Source organism: Erinaceus europaeus, chromosome 14 (genome assembly GCF_950295315.1).
Source record: "Erinaceus europaeus chromosome 14, mEriEur2.1, whole genome shotgun sequence".
In the NCBI taxonomy this organism is placed as follows: domain Eukaryota; kingdom Metazoa; phylum Chordata; class Mammalia; order Eulipotyphla; family Erinaceidae; genus Erinaceus; species Erinaceus europaeus.
Window position 1 is genome coordinate 38,944,845 of NC_080175.1, and position 23,519 is coordinate 38,968,363.

At 41.2% G+C, this 23,519-nt stretch overlaps 1 protein-coding gene across 1 annotated transcript in view; it reads right to left on the minus strand.

Moving 5' to 3' along the window:
- Positions 1–453: 453 nt before the first annotated feature.
- Positions 454–23,519, minus strand: part of ABCA13 (ATP binding cassette subfamily A member 13) — a 594,731-nt gene continuing 571,665 nt past the window's right edge. The window contains 3 exon segments of the mRNA XM_007524553.2: positions 454–1,035; positions 1,666–1,803; positions 3,426–3,531. Coding sequence (XP_007524615.1) covers positions 940–1,035; positions 1,666–1,803; positions 3,426–3,531 — 340 coding nt within the window. The 3' untranslated portion in view covers positions 454–939.

The following is a 23,519-nucleotide window of genomic DNA, read 5'->3' on the forward strand; positions in this document are numbered from 1 at the left end:
ACTAGGTGAGAAGTAAGGCCTTAGCATTTCTCATAAGCCCCCAGGCAGGCCTGATACAAGTAGTAGATTAATCTTAAAGCCAAAAGTCACTATTTTAGATGAATTTAAAGCACAGTATATACTAGTCCAAATAAAGAAAAAACACATCCAGATTATATTTCTTTTTATATCTCACTAAAGTTCTACCCTGTGACATTCTGGGAAAAGCTTTCATAAGAGACACAGTAACCTGTTAAACTTATTTGATTTTTGTAGAGGTTGACAAACAACTCTATAATACTCCTTTTTTTTAAAGTATTTGTTATAAGAAAAAATATTTTTATGTGATACCATGTGACACTATCCAGCACAAAGAAAAAAATGTTTAAGATAGTGCATTTTTATTGAGAAATATGCAAGCATATCTAGTTCAAAAGATTACAAAGGTATAACATGATTAAAACTTCTATTTTGTTTGCCACCACATAGGAGCCTCTACAGGACAGAAGCTTCACTACAGTGGACTGGTACTGCAGAGTATCTCCTTCTGTCTCTCTTTCTTTCTATTTCTCTTGCACTCCCTCTTTAGAGGAAAGAAAAGAAATCATGGACACTGAGGTCAGTGGAGTTCTGCAAGTACTGAGACCCAGTGGTAACCCATGTAGAAATGTAGAAAAGAAAGAGAGAAAGGAAGGAAAGAAGGAAGGAAGGAAGGAAGGAAGGAAGGAAGGAAGGAAGGAAGGAAGGGAGGAAGGAAAGAAGGAAGGAAGGAAGGAAGGAAGGAAGGAAGGAAGGAAGGAAAAGGAAGGAAGGAATGAAGGAAGGAAGGAAGGAAGGAAAGGAGGGCAGTATGGAGGGACTTGGCTGTCTCTGTTCTGGAGCTGCAAATATGATTGTTTAATATATGAATATTCAATGTAATAAAAGTCAAGTTTCTTTTAAAAAGATCTTCAGTAGTGCTTAGACGGGCAGGTGATATGGGCTGTAACAGTCAGCTGATGGATCAAAAGCAGATGGTGGAGCTTGCTGTTGCTCAGTAGCAAAATTAATAAAGACCTGAGAGAAATAATGAAAAGAATTAATACATTGGGACAGTCAACTTTTGTTCTTGACTATTCTAATGACACATCATTCTTTACCTGGAAACCATAAATCATTAATTTAGGCCGTCCTTTTCTAAATTTGCATAAATAAGCAAATGCAGCAAGGGTACAATACCCAGAGTGATCAACAATTCTGAGCAACCACTAATTCATGTGGAAATCCTCAATGTCTTAAGCTTAGCTTTACTATAAAGTTTTGATTTGATTTTAGGTTCTGGTAATCTTAGTAAGTCAAGCACTTCCCCTTAAAGGGTAGATGTTACTCAGTCACAGAGGAGTGTTCTAGTCACATAGTGTGGGGAGTGGAGAAGAAAAGTATAATGAGTAAGATTTGCCTAGTGAATAGCCAACATCTATATACACTAGTCAAAGACCCACTGAAGAGTTTCCTTGAGTAAAAAGCACGCAATAAACAACCCCCCTAACACTAACTATTCATATTAGAATTTTGTGAAATCAAAACAATTTATTAATGAAATGGTGACTTCAATAAGTAACCTAACCCATTTTAAAAATAGCTTAAATAGACCTCCAGAGTTTACCAAATACAACTTGTTAAAAAAAAATCATTTGAGCACACTACCTGCTCCAAAGTGATTTGATTAATGGAGTAGTATTTGATATTCAAGATAGTCTTATTGTTCTCTAGAACTTTGAATAAATCAGCTAAGCACTCCCATCTTTTGGGCACGTGATATTCTAATAAATTGACGCGCTGCCCCTAGAAACAAAAAGAATGTATAATATGATTAGTAATCTTATTAAACATTATTGATCATATTATATACATTTAGTTCAGCTCAAGCATGGGAAACACCTTTCTAAGGGGTAAAATGATACCTAGAGGTAACTGAGATGAAGGAAATGGTAAAGCATAGGGAGGGATGACATAGGGAGGGATTCCTCGACTTCACACTGACATTTGAGCCATGTCCCGGCTGTTACTAGACTTGTTTTATATGCTCAGTGGAGGTAATGGCAGTTTGGGGAGTGGGCATTAAGCACACATAATGCCCTGTGCAAGGATATAGGTTTGAGCACCCACTCCCCCACCTGAAGGGAGAATGCTTCACAAATGGTGAAACAGGTCTGCAGGTGTCTCTCTTTTTCCCTCCCTCTCTATCTTCCCTTCCCTCTCAAATTCTCTTTGTCCTGTGAAATAAATAAAATAGAAAGAAAAAGTTTTTTTAAAAGGGGGGAGGAAAGGGCCACCCGGAATCTTGAATTCATAGTGCCAGCACTGAGCCATAGAGATATTCCCAGAAGCCAAAAATAAATACATAACAGCAGGGTTTTTTTTTTTTTTTTTTTTGTAGAATCTTGAAGAGTGAGTGTCAGTATAATATTGTATCAGTCTGTCTACATCTGTAGAGACTATGCTTTTACCTGCCAGGGCTTCACACTGTATTCTTTTTTTTTTTACTGTGATTTTAAAATTACTATTATTTTTTATTTATAAAAAGGAAACACTGACAAAACCATAGGATAAGAGGGGTACAACTCCACACAATTCCCACCACCAGAACTCCGTACCCCATGCCCTCCTTTGATATCTTTCCTATTCTTTAGGTCATTGTGGGATGCAGAAGACGGAAGGTCAGGCTTCTGTAATTGCTTCCTCACTGAAAATAGGCATTGACAGGTAGATCCATACTCCCAGCCTTCCCCTCTCTTTACCTAGTGGGGCAGGTACATTTTATTGCAACTGAGAAAATAAATAAATAACTACTTTAGGGTCTAAAACCAATTATCCATCATAATGAGCTATAAATCTCAAGACATGTAGGAGATTTGTAGGTGATATTTTTTAAGTATTCATGTCAACAGGAACCACATGATTAACCTTGTTAAATTAAAGATACATATTCTTTAAGTTGAAGCCTCAGATCCTGCAAGTATCCAAGATGCCAGGTCAAAAAAATAACAAACTCATGGGCCATAGTTTGCTTTTGGTTTATAAAGGATTAGGATACTAAGTACAGGGCACTTCCAGAGAAATGGGACGGAATCCAACAATCCTATAAAGTCATAGCAAAAACGTGAAAGAAATAAAATTTTTTGCAGTCTTCCATCTGGAAAAAAAAAAAAACTGTTTCCAAATAGAAAGAGCATCATAGTCTACTCCAGGAACTCAACAGGTAGACAGATGGACTGGTCACCCTTCATGGTGGCTGGTCAACATCATTGCCCATGTTATTTTGGCTGAGAAGGTATGCCCTGTATTTTTCAAGAAGAGGCAGCATCTAGAATCAAGATAACTTAACACATTTAAAAAAAAATACAAGCATATTTTTAACATTTTGATACTGAAAACAAAGATGCCATATGAAATATTAGCACTACCTTAAACTGGATTCCTGGAAAATAGACTTTCAAGCAGTCAGACACAGCATTATGTTGATTTGCTTTCTTGGAGAGCCAAATTCGGACTGTATAACCATCACCAAACCTGCAAGTTGAATGAAATTAAATATGGTCACTATCACAGTGGCTTAAGATCAGTCAATTCTAAATGCATTTCCATACTGCCATAGTAAGAGCAAGTAAGCATTCCTAATCACTGGGTGATCTTAGACCCTCAAAAATATAATATTCATAAATTAATTATAACATCATTATTCAGTTGACTATAATTTGCTTACATATTCAGACACGGATTGATCTTTACAGTAAAATAAAATAAATAAGTGAATCCTGGATTGACCATCTATTCAAAGCAAAACGGACCAGGAAAATGCAGGGTGCTGGGTTAGAAATCACAAGCTTCCCCTAGGAAGAAACCTAATGGATCTTGTAGTGATAACATAACTGTGGGCTTGAGAGACAAGACTCATTGTCTGGCAGTAGGCAACAGCCTTGCTGGAGTCTAAGCAACCTCACATGAGGTTATACTCCTATCACAGAATGTTTTCATATAGTAATCTCCAACCATATATGGGCCTCCCACAAACTATGTTATTTTACTGCCATATCCTCAGAATTTCACACAGTACTGAACACATCTATAGTGTCTTAATATATATATATATATATATATATATATATATATATATATATATAACATATATATATATATATATAGTGGAAAACTAATACATGGATATATTGTGATGGTAATTTTTTTGCCAGAAGTATAGAGCCCATGAATCTGGGACAGTGCTCAGTGATCACAGGAATGAATGAATGAATGAATGAATGGGTGAGTGACATGGTCAGAACCTAATAAACATATTTCATTTACAAGGTATTGCTGGTAGAGATGAGTTTCTCCTAAGCAAATTTTCTACCAGTGACATTGACCCTGATAATGTTTAAGGTTGAGTTATCTTTTCAGATGACTCTATATGGTGAGGAAGTGGCCCAAAACACAACTAAATGGATATGGGCCATGCTCTAGAGCAACCTCAAAATCCTAGGCCCTTTTGTATTCCTGTCTCCTATTCTGACATCAAACTCCCACTGAGAAATATGTGTAGCCCTAATAGCTTCCCAACACTTAAGAGTTGATGGTCTCTGAGATGCCTTACAGATGAGGGCTTCCTGAAGACACAGACTATCAGTGAAATCACACAAAGAATCTCCTAGCCAGTTTAGAACTGAAGATTAAGCTCAGCACAGGTGTGACTTCTACTAAATAACATGTGACAGAAGTGCTGCCAACTCACACAGATCATATAATCCCTCTTCACCAAACCTTCTCAAGGTCCAGTTCAGTGTATTGAACAATAAATAAATAAATAAATAAATAAATAAATAAATAAATAAATATGAATAAATAACTGAGTCCTATATAGTTGAAAGAACACCCACATTGAGGTGATAGCCCCACAGAGCTCTTTGCTGTATGGTGGAGGGCAGGTGTATTTGAAGCAGGAATGCTGTTTCTGCTCTGATGGTTTTAGAATTCCCATGCAAGGCCTATTGCAATGTGACACCAGTGACATTCACCTGCAAAGATTGGCTGTGTTTGAATCCAGCTCTTCCTTCCTATACTAAATGTGTAAGACCCAGGAGCTGACTTTACTAATTTCTGCGACTCATCTCTAAAAAATATATGAGCCAGGCCAGTTAAATAGCTCTTTTGGTTAGTGTGTCACTTTGTCATGTGCAATACCCTAGCTCAAGCCCTGTCTCCACTGTGTTGAGGAAGGAAGCTGCAGTATTGTGGTCTCTTTCAATGCATCTCTCTTCCCCTCCCCTCTCCTCCCCTCCCCTCCCTATCTCTTCTCTTCTCCTTCCTCCTCCTCCTCTTCCTCCTCCTCCTCCTTCTTCTTCCTCTCTCTCTCTCTCTCTCTCTCTCTTTCTCTCTCCTCTCTGTTCATATTTATATGAACAGGTATGTTAACCAGGGTCCTAGTGCACAGTGCCATGTGAGCTCAACTGAGTGTCCCACAACCTAATCCCAGATCTTTATGTCTGTACTTTACAGAAATGAAGCAGAAGCACTAGAAGGTAAAGTAAGTTCCTTAAGCTTATCCAATTCGAAAGGAATGAGGGAGGTAGAGTCAGACCAGATCAACCTACAGCAGAGCCTTGTCTAATGCTTTATGTCTGATGCCTTCATATCAGCAACTGATTTACCTGTAAAACCACCCCATGAGCTGAGTAAAGCAGAGCAGATGGCACTTTCTCTTTATAAACACAACATCCCAAAGAGGTTTGCTTTTGGCATACACAGGGGAAACCCAATCTTTTTGCTCCAAAACACTCTCTCTCCTCTCTTCTCTCTCCTCTCCTTCTCTCTCTCTCTCTCTCTCTCTCTCTCTCACACACACACACACACACACACAGAAGTGTCTTTATTATTTCAACTTCAGTTAAGTTTGGCCCAGAAAACTTTCTAATCATTACACATGCAGATCAGAACGGCTGTGAGGATTATGCATTGAAGATGAAGATAGTAACATAAAAAGCCTCTAACACGTATCGAAAAGCAGACTCTGACAGCTGGCACCAACTTCCCTCCTAGGAAAGAAATGATCTTTGAAAAGAACTTTTGAAAGTCCTGAGTTTAAAATTAAACATTTCTGTGTGTTTGTGATTCAGCTGGAAAGTAAAGTATGAATCATAATAACACACAACTTTGCATGAAGGCTTCTCTATGTATGTTCAGGATATCATCTTCTTTCCTTCTTTTTTTTAAATTTTAGATATTTTATTTTAGTGTGATGGAGATACAGAGAGAAAGACAGAGAGAAAACTAGAGATCAGAACACTGCTAAACTCACACATATGGCAGGCTAGGAATTGAATCTGGGACCTTGGAGCCTGCCTCATGTATGAAAGTCTTTTGAAGAACCATTATGCTATTTCCTCAGCCAGAATGTCATTTTCTTAAATGATTCCACCATCCGTGGATCCAGGATTCAAAACTTGGGTCCGTGCTGTCATTTTTCTAGGCTGGCAAACAAGAGAGGTCATGCCAGTGTCAAGATTTTAAGTCTTAGATCCAAGGCCTGTAAAATAATTCATTTGAATAGTATGCTGCTTTGCCATGCTCTCCACCTAGCTTCTAGCCCGGCCCCCACTATATGAAGGGAGATTTGGTGCTGTGGTCTCTTTCATTCTCTGCTCAATCAAAAATCAGTCAGTCAGTCAGTCAGTCAGTCAGCTGTCAGCTGTCAGTCAGTCTAAGTCTCAGATCCAAAATCAAATTCTCTAGAGAGAAATGTGAGCTGAGAAGGCACTGTATTTCTGGGCATATTAATGACTAAAAATTGTATATTTGAATACGAAAAATACCTAAAATCAGTAAAGTCAATGAAATCAAAGTTAGGATAAACATAAAAGACTTTAACAGAAAAAAAAAAAAGTCAAACTCCTAAACTCAGTAACCAGACTCCTTACAAACACTAAACTCTATGGTTCCTTTTAGTCACCAAATCCTCTCCCATTCAGTCAACATGTTTATTTAGTACCAAATGTGCAAAACCCTGTGTTTTTTCTATAAGGTTTCCTTGAGATGTTGGATGAGGGGGTGGATCAGAGTGTTATTCTGAGCATTTAGATTTGGTTCATTCTTCTATCAAGACCCATAGAGTTTAGTGTAAGGGGAACATATCTCTTTCTTAACCGAATAGCAAAAAGTACTGAATACTTCCATAATTTCTTTTGGAAATAATCAAAAGGGATTATTTTATTTTATATTTTATTATTTAATTTTATTTGGGTAGTTCAAAACAACAGAAATCTATTATCTCATAGTTCTAAAGGCTAGAAGTCTGAAATCAAGGCTCAATAAATCCAAGTTCCCTTTGAAGACTCTAGGGAAGAATATGTCGTATACCTTTCTCTTAGCTTCTGGTGACTAAAAGGAATCACAGAGGTTAGTGTTTGTAAGTAGAGTCTCTTTAATGAGTTTAGGAGTTTGACTTCTTTTTTCTGTTAGAGTCTTCTATGTTTATTCTAACTCTGATTTCATTGACTTTATTGATTTTAAGTATTTTTCTTATTCAAATATATAACTTTTAGCCATAAATATTCCCAGTAATCCAGTGCCTTTTCAGTCCATTGCTCTCTAGGGAAATTGATTTTGGAAGCTTCTTGGATTCCCTGAAATGGAGATTTATGTTTTCATTGTCTCACGATGTTCTTCCTGTATGTCTTAGTTTTTTTTTGTTTTTGGTGTTTTTTTTTTTTTTTTAGATTCCATTTCTTTTTTGACAGAGATGGGAGAAGAGAGAGAAAGAGAATCAGAGCATCACCCTTGAATATGCACTATCAGGAATCAAACTTAGATCCTCATGCTTGACAGGCCAGCATTTTATCCACTGTGCTACATCCTGGACCACTCTTCCTATATATTTATGTTTTATTTCCACTAATTTTGAATTAGAATATGGGGCTCAGATCAGATCAAATTGATAGGGTTTATAGTCAACAATATTTATACACCCACCCCATATTTGGGAGCTACTCTCTTCCCTGATCCAGCTTTCTGGTTCTTTTTCCAGCCATGACATCATCTCCCCAAACAATAACTCGGATCCACCTGCATATCAGATTTCAGGCTCAGGGAAAAAAAACAAACAAACAAACAAACAACAAAAAATTAGTATAGTGACAGGCCCTTTGGAATATAACTAAAATATGCCTATTAGCTATCTACAAAATGGAGACCCCCCCCAACTCTTCATCTGCTCTATTCCAGTCTTTAGGTTCATGATTAGTCAACAATTTATTTGGCTTTGTATGTTAACTTTCTTTTCAGCCACCAGGTTTCAGATGCTAGCATGATGCCAACTTCCCTGGACAGACAACCCCACCAATGTGTCCTGGAGCTCTGTTTTCCCAGATCCCTTCCCCAATAGGGAAAGAGAAAGACAGGCTAGGTGTATGGACTGACCTGTCAAAACCCATTTTCAGCAGGGAAGCAATTACAGAAGCCAGACCTTCCACCTTTTGCATCCCAAAGTGACCTTGGGTCCATAATCTCAGAAGGTTAAAGAATAGGAAAGCTATCAGGGGAGGGGATGGGATAGGAAGTTCTAATGGTGGGAATTGTGTGGAGGTGTAGCCCTATTATCCTATGGTTTTGTCAATGTTTCCTTTTTATAAAAAAAAAATAAAAACAAAAAATTATTGAAATAACATTGCCTTACAATATTTATATAAAATGTTATCTGTATCCTTATCAATAAGTATCTACATATACTGCACCAAGTTCACCAGTGGAAGTGGGGTTCTATCCTTCAATATACAAACAACTGCCCTTTTATTTTGTCATTTGGGCTTCACTACTACAGGATTATTTTTTCAGAGAGAAACAGAGAGAGAGAGAGAGAGAGAAAAAAAGAGAGAGAGAGAAACAGAGAGAGAGTGTTGGATAGTATGCCAGCTCCCCCTGGCTTCTGCTTAACCATATGCCTATATAGGGATAGATTTAATCCCATTCAAAGCTTTGCTCTATTTACATAAATCACTTTTACATTTACATAAAGCACCACACTCCCTCCAGGGCATTGGTGGTTTAGTGGTAGAATTCTCACCTGCTCCACCCCTTCTCCTTGTCACACCCTGATCCTCTCCTTTTCACACCCTGATCTTCCACCAGTCACTTTTCGCTCCACCCTCTCTATACCACATCCTGTTTCCACCCTACTTGGAGAGTATAAAAACAGCTGCTCTCCTGATTAAAGACACTTGGAAATTGCTTTCCGGCTCCGAGAGTTCCAGAGTGTATCTCCTGTGAAGTTAGTGTGGCACGAGTTCCTGATCCCTCTCCCATGCAGCAGCCTAGATCGGCTCCAGTTGAGTTCTCTCCAACCCAGAGAGCACTAGCTCGGGAAGAAGTACCCTGGGGTTATCCCGGCAAGAGAGATCAGGAAAGAAACTACAGAACTGAAGTTTTCTTCTATGCAATGGGGGTCTGACTTGAAGCTGGGTCATGCAGATGGCAAAGCAGCCCACAATCCAAGTGAGCTATTCAAAAAAATTTTTTTTAATATTTATTTATTTATTCCCTTTTGTTGGCCTTGTTGTTTTATTGTTGTAGTTATTATTGATGGCATCATTGTTAGCACAGAGAGAAATGGAGAGAGGAGGAGAAGACAGAGAGAGGGAGAGAGAAAGATAGACACCTGCAGACCTGCTTCAGTGTCTGTGAAGCAACTCCCCTGCAGGTGGGGAACTGGGGGCTCAAACCAGGATCCTTATGCAGGTCCTTGCGCTTTGCGGCACGTGGTGTGCTTAACCCACTCCGCTACTGCCCAACTCCCCCAAGTGAGCTATTTTACCAGTCCCCTTTTAGTTACTTTATGCCCCTTCCCTTATATGAACTACTAATTGATCCTATAGTTTAAATGCTTGTTTTTGTTTTATGTGGTTTATCTGTCTTTTTTGAAAGGAATCATTTTAAAGTATAGGGCAACAGTTACACCAGCAGGATAAAAATGTAAATGCTTTCCTCTCTAGCACCATGCTATTTTACTTGCCAAATGAGCAAGCTAAACCACTTTGTTTCCAGGTTGCTGAGTTTTAACTGTGAGACTCAGACTGAGTTCCTTATTTGATCTCCAGTGTTTTTTCATGATGTCTGGACCTTTGTCTTTATTTCAGTAGCTTTCTAGAAATTAGATAAATGCTAACAATATTATAAGTAATTTTCCACTTTGCCAATCTCATCAATTAGGCATTCTTTTATTCATTTTTAAAATTAAAGGAGGGCTCTTCAGTTAAAGAAATATGGTATTCTGGACAAAATTAATGGAAACTGGAGGTGATTATGCTCAATGAAGTAAAGAGATGACAGATAGCTACTGGGTGGTTTCACTTATACACAGAAAATAGAGAACTAAAACACAGGAATTTACAATGAAGAGAAGGAAGAGAAAGAAGAGGATGAATAAGAGGAGGAGGAAGAAGAAGAAACCAAACTGTCTCTAAGACTTTCTGAGAACTTTGGTGGTTATTATTGTAGGGTTTGGGGGAGAGGGAGGAGATACAGAACTTCAGTGGTAAGTCCAGTGTGAAACTACCCACCTATCATCTTATAAAAAACATTAAATCAGTAACACAACTTTTAAAAATCACAAATGAAAACTTTTGAAATTGAAAGTAGAATATAAGTAGAAAATTTGTTCATCAAATCGAAATCATTATCCCCATGAACTGCCACTCAGAGTAACAGAAAACAGTGTTTGCAGCATGGAAGAATCAAACACAAAAGTATTAACTGCTCAAATTAATTAGTTATATGATTTTGTTATTAATATAAGAAAAAAAAACCCTCCTAGATGTGCAGGAAATCCTGAAGGTATAAAGTAAGGACTAATGAGATAGAGCAAAGATGATTTAAACATGTAGATGGAGGGCTGGGCAGAGGTGCACCCGGTTAAGTGCACATAGAATGAGGTGCAAGGACCCACACAAAGATCCTGGTTTGAGCCCCCAGCTCCCTACCTGCAGGGGGAAACTTGTTAAGCAGTGAAGCAGTTCTGCAAGTGTCTATCTTTCTCTCTCCCTCTTTATCTTACCCTCTCCTCCCAATTTCTCTCTGTCCTATTCAATAAAAATGGAAAATAAAATTTAAAAAACTAGACACCAGGAGCAGTGGATCCATAGTGCTGGCATAGAGCCTTAGCGATAACACTGGAGGCAAGTAAAAACAAACAAACAAAAAACAAGTAGATGACTGAGTGTAGTGGAAAACCACATAAGGCACCTGCAGATAAGGAACCACTATGACCCCCCAGGCCCATTCCTTAGGCCTCCATGCAAAGCCTCCATGAATTTGAGAATGGAACATGACTCTCAGTGCAATAGTAAATAAAATCCCAAGCCTGGTTGTGAGAACTGGCATTTCTGTAGTTTGAATGCCTGTTCATCTTGGGAGATGAAATAATAATGTCACTCCTGTGACCCTTGCCTCCCTACCATATATGGTATACAAATGTCACTTCCTCTGCAACCCCATATATCCCTGCTTTGCTGTTCAATAAACAGAATTTTGTGCACAACCATTCCCCCAGTGATCCCTGGTACTTCTCTTGCTACTTACTCAGGGAAAGGCCCAGCCGCTCACTCCTGCTGTCCCAGGACATTCCTTCTAGGCCCGCCACATCTGGTGCACAACAGAGCGGGTAAGCTCTAAAGTTTTTTCCCGGGAAGAGGCGTCCCCACCGAAGAGTCCAATACCCTCCCAGACACACACACATATACACATAAATACACCCTATTGTTGTACTTGATGAGTGTTGAACTGGAGGGTCTATCTAGAAAAATCAGTCAAGAATAGGAAATAAAGTGCACCAATACTGGAAAGAAAAGAGAAGTAAAGCTGTATTTATAAAGAGATTGATCATTTATATGGAAATATCTATGTAATGCACTAAACAAATAAAAACCAGTTAATTAGTTCAACAAAGTTTCAAGGTTCAGAAGCATTCACACAAATGAATACCTATATATTGGAAATAAAACAAAGAAAATACTCAGAATTAAATTTAACAAAGTAAATGGAATATATATATTCTATAAATTGAGAACTCAATAAAATATGTTAATAAATGGGAAAATAAAATGCTTATGGTTAAGAAGACCTAACACTATTAAACTGACAATATTCCTCAAATTGCTATACAGATTCCACACCTCACCTACAAAACTATTGAATTCTTTGCTGAAACTATAAGCTGACTCCAAAGTTCAGAGAGAAATCCTGTGAAAATAGACTATCCAAAACAAAGAGAAAGAGAGCAGAGTTAAAGATTGACATTTCCTAATTTCCAAACCTTACTACAAAGCAATAGTGGTAAAGTTACTAACATCAGTGTAGGCAATATAAAAAGTGAAATAAAATAAAAGTACAAAAAACAAGCTCCTTGCTTCCAAGGTGTGATTTATTCTTATCCTCCCACCCTTGGAGGATTTCTTTTGAAAAACAGCCTAAAGTTTCCTATTTGTTGAAAGAAAGTTGGAATCAAACAGGTGTGGCATATACCTGACATGGGTTTCCTATAAGCTGGTCATGTATGTGTCCACAGGCTACAGATCAAAAACCAGGTGTGTTAGCTTTCAGAATATGAATCCACTTATGACATGCAGGGGATTTGGGAGTGCATCCCAAACTACCTGCAAGAATGCTATATTGGTGCCTAACAGAGTCAAAGCTAGACATCCCTATTTGTCCAGTAACTTTATCTGCACACACACACACACACACACACACACACACACACACACACACACACACACCACTCATATAACTGGGTGCTCACAAACAATTTTTTTGAATTTCTGTTCCCCTCATATGATAGTTTCAAAAAGAAAGACCTAAAATGCAGACTTTTTGATTTAAAGACCTATGTTAAACTGAGGAAAGGGTCTAGTCATAAGAATGAGAGCCATCCACCATTTGTTTTTCTTTCTACCTCCAGAACATAAATTGTACTGACTTATGTTACTTCTAGATTTTTATTATACAGTGAAAAAATTGCTTGAGGGCAGAGCCAAGATGGCTTCATGAAGACAATACCTAGGCTGATTCTCTTCAATAAATTGCTTCAGATCTTGGCATCTCTAAATAGAAGCAAGATTTCCAGGTCAGCAGGAGAGAAACTATAGAGGAGGGGTTGAAGAGGAACCACAGTGGCAAAATTATAACCCATTTATGAGTTGGCAAAAGAATGCTGAAAAGGACAAAGGTAGGCCAAGTGGTAAGTCTCCCACTGTACCCGCCACCCCACTCCTAAGCCCAGAAGCAGCTTATTTGGGAAATAAGAGCAGCCAGTATGGCAAAGACCCCCTACAGAGAAAAATATGCAGGGTCCTGTGTGACAGCGCAGGATTAAGACACAAAATACAAACTGCACAGATCCTGGTTCCAGCTTCCAGATGCCCACCTGCAGGGAGGGTCACTTCGCAAAATGGTGAAACAAGTCTGCAGGTGTCTCTCTTTCTCTCTCTCCCCCTCTCTATCTTCCCCTCCTTATCAATTTCTCTCTGTCCTATCCAATAAAAAATGGAGAGAATATTAGTAGTGTAGGCACCAAGCCCCAGCAATAATTCTGGAAGCAAAAAAGAAAGATATGTTTAGAGATATACATATGCCTATGTAAGCATTTTTTATGTTCTGTTATTTGTAGACTGATGCAGTTCAAAACTGATATAGAGAAGAAGAATGAAGACATGAATGAAGAAGACACTCATGGAGGAAGACCTTAAAAGGGTAGGAGATCATGTCATTATCAAGCAGACAAAAAAAAGATACTTGATAAACAAGGGTTGTTAAAAGTAACAAAGTAAGAAGAAAAGGATGATTAATGAACAGAAATGTTTGAGACCCCATAAAGGAGCTAGCTGATGTGTTGTCTCTCTCTTCTCTGTGTCTCTCTTAGGAGATTGGAGATTACATGCTAAATGAGAAGATACCATGAAAAAGTTAAATGAGAGAGCTGCTGGTGCATCTTCAATTGCAGACACAAACACAATTTTCAGTAGTGTTCATCTGAGGAGCCCATGGACATGTTACAGCAAAAATAAAGCCAAGTGTTTGGAGATGGAGCCCATGGACTCAGGAGTCAGACTGGCTGTATGTGAACCTCAGCTCCAGTACAACTTACTTTCTTCACCTGGTAAATAGGTAGCATCATAATAGTTTGCATTGTAGTAGATGTATACTGGGGCCAGAATGCAAGGGCTCAAGCCCCAGCTTCTCCACCTTTCAACCGGTGATTCTAAAAAGACATTCAAACTTCCCTAGCTCATTTTCTTTTTTATCATTATCATTATCTTTATTTGATAGAAACAGCCAGAAATTGAGAGGGAAGGGGATGATAGAGAGGGAGAGAGACAGAGAGACACCTACAGCACTGATTCACCACTTGCAAAGCTTTCCCCCTGAAGGTGGGGACTGGGGGCTCGAACCTGGATCCTTGCTCTTTGTAATATGTGCGCTCAACCAGATTCCTCCACCACCCATTGGCCCCTAGCTCATTTTCTGTGTTCATAAAAAGGGAGTTGAGAATAGCCACCTCATTTGGTTTCCATGAAGTGTTGTTGCGGCGGTCTGGTGTCGGGCTGCACCGCAGAGAAGAGAGCGGACGTCCAGAGCAAAGGGGTATACAAATCTTTATTATAGGATGGGGGGGAGGTTTGGTTCAGACCACGTGGAGCCAGCCACGGGGGGAGAGCAGGCAGCGAGACCTGAGAGAGGGAGATCCCAGAGAGAGAGAGGGGAGGGGTGAGGGGGCTTTTTATTGGGCGACAACCAGGGGTGACATATAGGGCCAGGATTGGTTGAAAGGGGGCACTCTAGGATTTAGTGGGGCATAGAAAAACCTGGGGGCAGAGACTGCATCAGAATAACTCCTCAGCAACATCTCCTCCTATCCCTTTATATCTAAATGGACACAGTAAAGAAAAATGGAGCAGGCTTAAATGTTTTAGAGGAATGCCATGCTCAGGTGGGAAGATGTAGGACTTTCTGTGGAGGAGGGAAGGCTTAAATGGCTGCCAACCTTGTGAGATTTATGCATCCTCCTGTGCTCAACCCCTCTTTAGAGAGAGAGACTTGCACAAGAAGAGCATGTAGCAAGGATATGTTTTAACTGTGATACAGGAGCATCAGGGAATCAAGCTTGAAGGCCTTTAAGATTAACATGGGTTAGAGAGTGAAAATTAGCAGGATCAGAGACAGAGACTGGGAAAGTTCCTGTGGAGGCAAGGCGGTCAACTGCGGCATTCCCTTCGGACAGGGAACCAGGAAGAGGGCTGTGGGAACGAAGGTGTTGAATATACAGTGGTTGGGTTCGAGAACAGAGCATAGAGGCGATTTGAATCAAGAGAGGGGAAAGTGGGTTGTCATCAATTTTCACATATGAACGAGCAAGCCATGGAAGTAAGTTAACAGTATACACACTGTCAGAAAAAAGGTTGAAGGATTCTGGTACAGCTTTTAGTGCAAGAAAAACAGCATAAAGTTCTTTGTACTGAGGGGAATTATCAGGAAGCTCAGTAAAGAGAGGTTTAGGAGATTGTTTGTCTGGGTAATATATAAGGGCAGCAGCTCCCCTTTTTCCGCCATCAGTAAAGATTGTAGGAGCAGAGGGAATGGGATCCCGAGAGAAAAGTTTAGGTGCTAGTAGAGGCAGAAGAGGTAAAGAAGCTATCAATTTATTAGAAGGAAAATGGTTATCTATTTGTCCTGGAAACCCCACGAAGCTTATGGCAAAGCGGGAATGATGGCGTATAAGCCACTCTGTATCTGTGAGAGAAAAGGGCAGAATGATTAAATCCGGTTCTTTCCCTAAGACCTGCACAGACCTATTTCTCCCTTGGTGAACCATGAATGCTAATGCATCTATCTCAGTGAGGAGTCTTGGAGCTCCTCCTACTGGCGTGTGAAGCCATTCGAGAACCCCATGGTCTTGCCACAGTGCCCCTACTACTGTGGGGGTGGAGTTGAAGATTAGAAGGTTTACCGGAGAGGAGGGGGAGAATCGAACAAGGTGCATATCCTGGAGGGCCTGGTTAACCCTTTCCAGTGCCAAGGAGGCCTCAGGAGTTAACTTACATTTTGAAGAGGGCTGTTTGTTTCCTTTCAACAGGTCAAACAGTGGTTGGAGGCAGCTTGTGGGCAGATAGAGATACTGCCTAAGCCAATTTAAATTTCCTAGAAAACTTTGTAAAGAAGCAAGAGTAAGGTTAGAAGGGAAGGTAACATTAGGTTTTAAGGGACGAATTTGCATTAGAGAAATCTCTGAACCTAGGAAGGATATTGGAGGGATTAGCTGTATCTTCTCAGGGGCTACATTAAGGCCGCTTTTCTTTAATGCAGGAATGAGAAAATCACGTAAGGCATAGAGATCTGTATCTGATTTTCCCCATATTAAAATATCATCTGTATAATAAAAAATGTTAAGGCCCTTATGAATATATGGGACAAGGGCAGATTTAACAGCCTCCTGACAAATTGTAGGACTATTGGCCATACCCTGGGGCAGCACCACCCATTCAAATCTATCAGCAGGGCTAGCATTATTAATAGACGGAACAGAGAAGGCAAAACGTTTACAATCTCACGGATTCAAGGTGATAGAGAAAAAAACAATCTTGTATATCAATAGCTATGATTGGAATTCCCGTGGGAATTGCAGAAGCAAGAGGCAAACCCCTTTGGGGGAGCCCCAGACCTGCATGGTTTTATTTACTGCACGGAGATCTTGAAGGAGGCGCCATTTTCCTGAGCGCTTTTTAATCACAAAGACAGGAGTATTCCATGGGCTTCGAGAATGATGAATGTGTCCCAAGGACAACTGCTCTCGGATGAGCTCTTTTAAAATTTTTAGCTTATCCCTAGGTAAAGGCCACTGTTCCACCCAGACAGGCTCATTAGAAAGCCAGCTTAAGCGGGGTGTTCGGCTACGAACAGTGGCATTTAGTATTGGGGGTGCTGAATAGACCTGGTATCGCGGGAATGAGTTTTACGCTCTGCAGAGGCGTCTGTGAATATCCTAACATTAAGACATTCCAGAAGATCCCTGCCCAGTAAGTTGGTGCTAATATTAGCTACCAAAGGGCGTAAGTGTCCAGTAGAACCTTCTTGGTCTTCCCACATAAGCGAGTCTCGTGTGCAAAATGCTCTCGTCATCCCTCCTATTCCATGTAAACTGGGTCCAGGGATGAGTTCCCAATCTTGGGGAACCTCTTCTTGCCTTAAAATCGTCTTTGCTGCCCCCGTGTCAATCAAAAATTTAAAAGGAATATTGCCAATCTTTACTGTCATAGAAGGGTGACCTTGTTCTAAAACAGGAGTGGTCCACAAAATCTCAGGCCCTGAATTTCTACCATTCAGGGGCGAACCATCTTTATGAAATTGGGACCAACAATCTCTCTTCCAATGAAACCCCTTACGACATTTTGGACAAACAGTACATGGTCTCTGGCTCCCTGACTGAAAGCGGGGTTGCTCTGGCTGGAGGCGTGGTTTCCCTGACTGGAGGCGTGGTTGCAACTTATCAGGACATTGGTTACGCCAATGTACTTGGAGACCGCACTGAAAGCAGGCCCCGTTTTGCTTACGTGGGGCAACTGCATAGACCTGCATCGTAGCGGGTGCCCCATGATTGCCTGATGTAAGTTCCTGTGTCGCTAGAATCCAATTATCTGGGTGTAGGTGTTTAAGATTAAGGCATACCTGATGGAATTGTGCTGTCATGCCTTCCCAGACAATAGAGCGCAGGAGTAGTTTGCGGACGTCAGGATTATAAACCTTTCTCTCTAAGCTTCTCTTCACCCTTGAGATGAAGCTTGCCAATGACTCATCAGAGCCTTGGTGAAAAGAGTTAATGGGAGCTGATGGATCTACATCAGGTGTGGTCACCCTTTCCCATGCTTGTGTTGCACAGATGCGTACCTGTTCAAAATAACCGGTTGGAAACCTGGATTCTGCCTGCTGAGCTCCAGATTCATAAGCTCCTGCTCCAAACAAAGCATCAGAATTCCATTCTACCTGTTTGTTACTATTTTCCTGCGATTGCCTAGAGCACTCATCATGGAAACATGCCTGCCACTGAAGATAGAGTGGGTCTGGGAGTGCAGCACGAGCCAGATCTTTCCAGTCTTGTTGTGTATTTAAATGCTGTTAAAAGCTTCTCAAGATGGACTTGGTCCATGGAGAATGCATTCCGTCCTCCCTGACTGCTTGTCTGAGTGTTCCAAGTTTTTTAGAGGAATATGGCTGCCACGGCTGAGGGTTTTGTTTAGAAGGGGCCAAGTTTACCGGGAATGTGTGGATTTGGTCCGATGGCACGGGAGAGGGAGCTACAGAAGTGGAAAGTTCAGTAGAAACTGCTGTAGTGGCTGCAGGGGAGACTAAACGCATATCTACGGGGACGGAGCTCCCGGGGTGGACTGCACATGGTTTAAAATCCTTAAATGCTGAAAAAATATCCTTTAGCTCTTGTATCTCAGCCACTAGGTCCCTTAATGGTGATGTATCAGCAGGGGGCGGGGTCAGGGACGAGGAAGCCTCAGGCGGAGCTGAAACCGGAATGGCAGGGGCAGGGACGGGGTTCAGAAACGCAGAAGCTGCAGGCAGAGCTGAAACCAGGGCGGCAGGGGCCGGTGGCGGAGCTGAAACCGGGGAGGCAGGGGCCGGGGGTGGGTTCAGGGATGCAGAAACCTCAGGCGGAGCTGAAACCGGGGCGGAAGGGGCCAGGGGCGGAGCTGAAACCAGGGAGGCAGGGGCCTGGGGCAGGGTCAGGAAAGCAGAAGCTGCAGGCGGAGCTGAAACCAGGGAGGCAGGGGCCGGGGGCGGGTTCAGGGATGCAGAAACCTCAGGCGGAGCTGAAACCGGGGCGGAAGGAGCCGGGGTCAGAGGAGAAGCGCCCGAACACGTGTGCGTGTCTGTGGGAACGGAATTCTTGGGTTTAGCCGCTGATCGCTTAGGATGTCTAAGTCTTAAGCACATGTGATTTAACTCTCGTACCTCAGCCTCAAGGTTACTTATCCTTATGGCATACCACGTTTTACATATCTTGAAAGTGGTGACCACAGTTTAAAAAATCCAAGGGGTAGCGAAAATTAAACCTTTTATGACAGCGGGAATCTGTCCCAGGTCAAGAGATAATGACTGGGACACCTCCTCATAAAATGAGAAATTTCCCATGGTGGAGGGAACATCTGGTGGCCATCGTGTTCCGTACCCACACCACGCCCGGCCTGAGGTCTCCGAAACTGTCCAGACACAGGTAAGTGGCATCCGCCCACTTCTGTGGCCCCACGTTGGGCGCCAGATGTTGTTGCAGCGGTCTGGTGTCAGGCTGCACCGCGGAGAAGAGAGCGGACATCCAGAGCAAAGGGGTACACAAATCTTTATTATAGGATGGGGGGGGAGGTTTGGTTCAGACCACGTGGAGCCAGCTGGCAATGGCCGACCACGGGGGGAGAGCAGGCAGCGAGAACTGAGAGAGGGAGAGCCGAGAGCCCAGAGAGAGAGAGGGGAGGGGTGAGGGGGCTTTTTATTGGGCGACAACCAGGGGTGACGTGTAGGGTCAGGATTGGTTGAAAGGGGGCACTCTAGGATTTAGTGGGGCATAGAAAAACCTGGGGGCAGAGACTGCATCAGAATAACTCCTCAGCAACAATGAAGAATAAAAAAGTACACAAATACTGAGAAGATGTGTATTTAGTATTACAGTAAGCACTATACCTGTGTTATCTGTTAATATCACTAACCAGCATTCTAGAACATTCATATGCAGTTCTTTGTCTAGAATTGAATAGAGTGGGCATTTTCTTTGACAAATGAGGCTAAATAAAAGGTGAGGTCCAGGTCATGCAATCAGGCAGTTAATAACCTAGGGAAGTGAGAGTGCTCAGGAGAAGTGTAGGCTGTGGCAAAGAGGTGACCTGACATTGTCTCCAAACTTCACAAAACACAACTTTCCCTTAGAGTCAAAGGCAAAGGCCACAGGCAGAGAAGACACACTCCTCATTTTCCTAATCCTGAGGGGAAGTCATGCAGTGGTCTTTAAGCCTTCCCATCTCTGGAAGTTACAGAGCCACAGGAGAAATTTATGTGGTCCAAGTTCTTTTAGTTAATAGGACAAAGAGAAATTGAAATGGGAGACAAGACAAATAGAGCAAAAAAAGAGAGATAAGCACAGCACTGCTTCACCATTTGTATATGAAGTTCCTTACTCCCTGCCATTCCACAGGTGGGCCCAGGGACTGGAACCTGGGTTCTTGCATATAGCAATGTGTATGCTCTATTGATTGCACCACTGCCTGGCTCCAGAAAGTATGATTTTCACCAGGATCCTGAAACTTCTGTAAAATGCAGCAGGGCCCATAAAATCTATGTGTTGGTTGCAGTCAACAGTGTGCACATCCAAGTACAAACCCTATGAAATAAAGTAAGTGCCTCTTCCCTGATATAACAGAATCTTCTTTTTGGCCTCTGAGCAAATTATTTCCTTGAAAGAAGCCATGTAAAATAATGAGACCAAGCTTCATCTGTTTTGGAAAACCGTCAGGGATTTCTAGTCTTGTAAACAAGTACTTCACCCACCTCTAAATATCTTAGAGAGCACCATGGAACCTGGGGCAGCTCCACACATGGTGAAGCAATGCTGTAGTGTCTCTCCCCACCTCTCTCTGAAATAGAGAATGAATATGTCATCCTGAGAGCAACAGAATTATGCATGAGTGAGGTCCCAGAATCACAAATAAATATATAAATTAAATTAAATAAAACTCTCTAAGACATAGACAAGTGTATTAAATAAGACCATGGTGCCCTCCCAGGGTAATCTGCTCCTTAGGAAGCATCTTGACACATTTAGAGACATTATTAGCTGTCACAATTAGAAGACAGATGGGTCAGGGAAATTATTATACATTCACAATGACACAGCAGAGCCTCCCACTGTAAGGAAATCATCTGATTCAAAATAAAAACAAAGATGAGTTTGAGAGATGCAAGAAAGCCAATGGCAAGACCAGTAAGATAGCTCACCTGGGAGGGTGCCTGCCTTGCAAAGTGAGTGCCCCCAGCTCTAGTCCCAGCCTCCACAGGAACAGAGGAAGCCTTGGTGATTTTCTATTTCCCCCCTCCAGGGTTAGCTAGGACTCCTTGCCTGTAAAGGAATCTATCATTCCCACTGAAATTCCCCCCTCCCCCTTTCCTCATACAAACAGAAAGGAATTGGAAAGGGAGGAGGAGTAGGAGAGACAGAGATACCTACAGTACTATAGCACTGCTCCAATTCTCATGAAGCTTCCCCTCCCTGCCATTGGGGACCAGAGAATTGAGCCTGAGTCCTCAAGCATGGCAAAGTATGTGCTCTACCAGGTGAACCACCATTCAGCCCCATAGTATCTCTTTTTATTAAAGAAGTTGACCTGGAGAATAAAGGCCCATCAATAACAAGGGGAGGGGAAAAAACTTATGTGCATTTTAATGATTTTAATATGATTATTTTCTTTTTTTTCAGTGTTGAGTTCTAAAGTTGCCTTTGCCTAAAAGATGTATCTCTTCCTTATTCTAAGACCCTGATTCTACAGATATGCATTTATTACTAGTTACAATAATAATAATATAAAAAACCTAAATCCTCTTTCACTGAGTTTTATCTACTTAGAAGACCCCCATTATTCTCTAAGCCAAAGAAATCACCCCTTCCCAGGACACCAGGATTGGTATCCTTTCTAGAAAACACACCTGACAACTCTTGAGTGTCACAGTGTGTGCAATTCCCACTCTGGGGTCACAAGTAGAGAGCGTGTGATGACTGTTCTGGAATCACTCCTGTGTCTGACACCATTGCTGGTGTCAATATAAGTACTGGTTAAAGAGATGCTTATGGTGAAGGTAACTTGAGTGGAGACTGAAGGAATCATGCTAATTAAGAAAAGCCAAAAAGAGAAGGCTAAATACAGGCTACTCTCATTTGTAGATGGAGTTTAAGAAACAAGATCAGAAAAAGGAAACAAGAGGCAAAATTTGGACTGGGTTGGATTTATTACATCAAAGCAAGGAAGCTTGAGGAAGGAGGGCAAAGAGAGGCTGGAGGGGGGCTTTCGAGTCCTAGTGCATGATGATGGCAAAGGACCTAAACTAGGGGTGGATGTGTTTTGCAGACACCTATCATGGTATTGAGGGAATGACAGGGTCTGGAAAATCTCCTTTTGGTTGCTTGCTGCTCTGATGAAAATAATTTCAAAGGACACGCGTTCAGGTATATGGTCTCTAAATTCTTTATTAGACTTGCAAAGTAAAGAAAAAGACTTAGGGGATAGATTTCCCAAGAGTCTTTGGGCCCCAAAACCCCAGGCTAAAAACCCAAGGTCAATGAGCAAGACCCAAATCCCCCTTTGTTGAAGATCTACCCCTTTGTATCTCTTCTTACATTGCACCAGGGTGCACTTTTCATTGGCCTGATGGAGTAAACTCCTTCCCCTTCATATAGTGCAAAAAAGAAAAAGGGAAACCCTTCACCAACTAAATCTCAGTTCTACCTGTGCAAACTCAGTGAAACCAAAATATGCCAGTGTGCAACCCAGTTCCATGTGTGTAAATCTAGTGAAAATAAAATGTACTCTCGGATGTGAGGGCAATCTGGCTGCGACATCTGTCACCCCATCGATCGCCAAGGTTGATTCCGCTGATCTGGCTGGCTAGGTGGGTGTCCCCTTCCTCCCTCACTGCTCCACGTGCGTCCCTCCTGAAGCTGCGCGCTTGGTAGAAGAGGAGGTCTTCCCCGAATAGAGACGGACCAGTCTTCTGTGGAGGGTATAAGAGTAGCTGCTCTTCCCTGCTAGAACCTCCAAACAAGCTCTCAAGGTCCATAAAATGTACTCTCCAGGACCCTCTATGCCCTGAATTCTCCCGCAACAATGGACAAATGATACATTTTACTCACATGTCAACAACTATACTGTCAACTGTTAACCCCCTCAATAAAATGATTTTTTTAAAGAAAGACATGGTTAAATATAAGAAGTTAAGTGCTTCAAGTTACCTTTCAAAATCATTAATATTGACTTAGTTTTGCTAAAATCTAACTTGTTTATTGGAAGACACACACAGAGAGAGGGAGAGAGAGAATATCTCCGTATCAATAGCTATTATCAATTTATTCTCATAAAACTTTATATAATCTGACCACTCAGAGCAGTAGGATACATATGAATTATGCCTCCAGAAACATATTTTGACATAACTCCACAGCCTCAAAGTCTTTTCAAATGGTTTATGGAATGACTCATTCATCTGAACCATGTGCCTTCTGTACCTCAAATCTTTCCTCTCTCTTGATTTTTTTTCAGTTGTATTATTCCTTTCACAATTTCTTTTTGCAATTTCTTTTTTCATTATGAAAATAATGACTTAAAGTTTTGTTTAAGAAGTTTTATGACCCCATATTTCTTGACATTTGTTCTTTGAAATTCGATTAATTTTTACCTAAAACCTCCATGTTCACAAGCCATGTC